The sequence below is a fragment of the Echinops telfairi genome, unplaced genomic scaffold, assembly GCF_000313985.2.
Source record: "Echinops telfairi isolate 266 unplaced genomic scaffold, ASM31398v2 ScPeMD7_4048;HRSCAF=4782, whole genome shotgun sequence".
Classification (NCBI taxonomy): domain Eukaryota; kingdom Metazoa; phylum Chordata; class Mammalia; order Afrosoricida; family Tenrecidae; genus Echinops; species Echinops telfairi.
Window position 1 is genome coordinate 653,202 of NW_022107947.1, and position 2,142 is coordinate 655,343.

The 2,142-nt window shown below is 48.2% G+C and overlaps 1 protein-coding gene across 1 annotated transcript in view; it reads left to right on the plus strand.

Annotated features, from left to right (window-relative positions):
- The window catches only part of TLN2 (talin 2), a 351,431-nt gene that overhangs the window by 169,202 nt on the left and 180,087 nt on the right, over positions 1 to 2,142 (plus strand). Inside the window, exon 2 of the mRNA XM_045294950.1 lies at positions 1,458 to 1,630. Within this exon, the coding sequence (XP_045150885.1) occupies positions 1,495 to 1,630 (136 nt within the window). The 5' untranslated portion in view covers positions 1,458 to 1,494. The remainder of the gene's footprint in view (positions 1 to 1,457; positions 1,631 to 2,142) is intronic.

Sequence of the window (2,142 nt, forward strand, 5' to 3'; positions counted from 1 at the left end):
AAGATATGACAAAATAATAATAATTTATAAATTATCAAGGGTTCACGAGGGAGGTGGAGGGGAGGGAGGGGAACAATGAGGCGCTGATACCAAGGGCTCAAGTAGAAAGCAAATGTTTTTGAGAATGATGATGGCAACAATTGTGCTTGCCACAATGAATGGATGTATGGATTACGATAGGAATTGTACGAGCCCCCAGTAAAATGATTAAAAAATGAAATCTTAAAAAAATTAAAATAAAACATTTATAAAATAGTTCCGATCCAGCCTAAACCTGGGTATTTCCTACAACAATTGAACTAACAGGAAGAAATGCAAATATCCTCATTGTCTCTCGGAACCAAATGCAAATAGAATTGATGTGTCTTCACCTTGAGTCCCTGAACCTGCTTGAAGCTGCCCGTGAAGTTGGCCTCTGGCCTCATTCAAGAGGACAGTGCGTGGCCCTAGTATCGCCGCCCTGGATTCGTCTCTTTATCAAACTGTACAGGGTTGAAGCCACGTAGCTACTTTATTTGTGAGGTAATTGAAGGCCGGGGTGGTCAACAGGACTTTCTCAAATTTATAGCCTGTTAGTGCTGGAGCCGGGCTAGGAACCAAGGGTGGTGGTATGGGGTGGGCTCTTTTGCTATGAGGGCACTTGAGAGGGCATTCATGATTCTTGCTGCCCCCGAGAGTTTCTGGAGAGGGAGCCCTAAGGAAACTGTGGCTCTTGGCAGAAGGAGCTTCAGAAAATAGCTGTGGGCACCCAAGGCTCTCTGTCTCTCACCTTGACGGTCCAAACCTGGGCAGTTTCACTTCCTAGGACTCCCTTCCAGGAGCACTGGTGGTATCATGGGTTAAGGGTTGTATTGCTAACCAAAAGGACAACAGTTCAAACCTACTAGCTGCTCCATAGGAGGAAGATGAGGCAGTCTGCTTCCATAAAGAGTCTCCGCCCTGGAAACCCTCTGGGGCAATTCTGCCCTGGCCTCCTGAGAAAATAAGTCAGAATCCCTCTTGAGAATTCCTGGGTAGGGCAAGCAGTTAGTTAACTGAGAGCTTAGGACTCAAGTTCACCGAGGGGCACCTTGGAAGAAAGGTCTGGCGATCTACTTCCAAACAAATCAGCCATTGCAGTCCCCACAGAGCACAACTTTACTCCCTGGGGATTGCAATTTTCAGTGGCCCTTTTAGGAAAACTCCAAGTGGGGGTGGAGAGCCATTGAGCAGGGGGTTTGATGAACCTGTAACACTCTTGCTTCCCAAAGGGTTCTGCTTGCCTCCCCTTGGACAGCATGCTGCTATTTTCCGTTTAAATATTCAAAACCTATTTCTTAAATGGTTTTCATCTGAAAGCATTCTCTTGCATTACTATTTTCTTCTCTCTCCATTTTTACAGTGACTTCAGAGCCCAGCATTATTGTCCTCAGGACCAGTATCGTGGATAACAGGATTTGTCTCTTCATGTTTTCCAGGACCTCTTAAGTGAGAGCCTTCAACTCGTCCAGAAAGATGGTGGCCCTATCCTTAAAGATCTGTGTCCGCCACTGCAACGTGGTGAAGACCATGCAGTTCGAACCGTCCACGGCCGTGTATGATGCCTGCCGGGTCATTCGGGAGAGGGTACCCGAGGCACAGACGGGCCAAGGTGGGTCATGGGGCATCTGTTGGTTTCTTGCAATGTGCACCCATGTAGCCTGCATTTCCAGGCTAAGCAACCCGAAGTGCCAGGTGGTCAACAAGCCCCCGGTGAGTGTGTGGTTAAGTAGAGTACCTTCTTAGATCCGGCGCTGCCTGCTTCCTGTGCGAGGCTCCGGATAGCCATGACCCCTGCACAGCTGAACCACCGTATTCGTCACTTCACGCTTCTCTTCGGGGTCGTCCCCTATGTCACCATCGGGCTCTGCAGTTTGCAAATCACGTTTTGCTGGACCACTTCCTTCTCCCAGTAAAGTCTAACTGAGCCTTCTCTAACAGTTGTTGGGTGTCTACATCCTGAACCCTGTTTCTCGTGTTTGAAAGCTCCCTGCATGCAGGAGCCTGCATGGCTGGCTCCACCATCATTAGGATCCAGGGAAATCTTAACACCGCAAGCACTTTGACGGGCCTTTGTACATTTCACTGCCAAGATTAAAATGAAAGGATTTGTGGTCTCTGTTC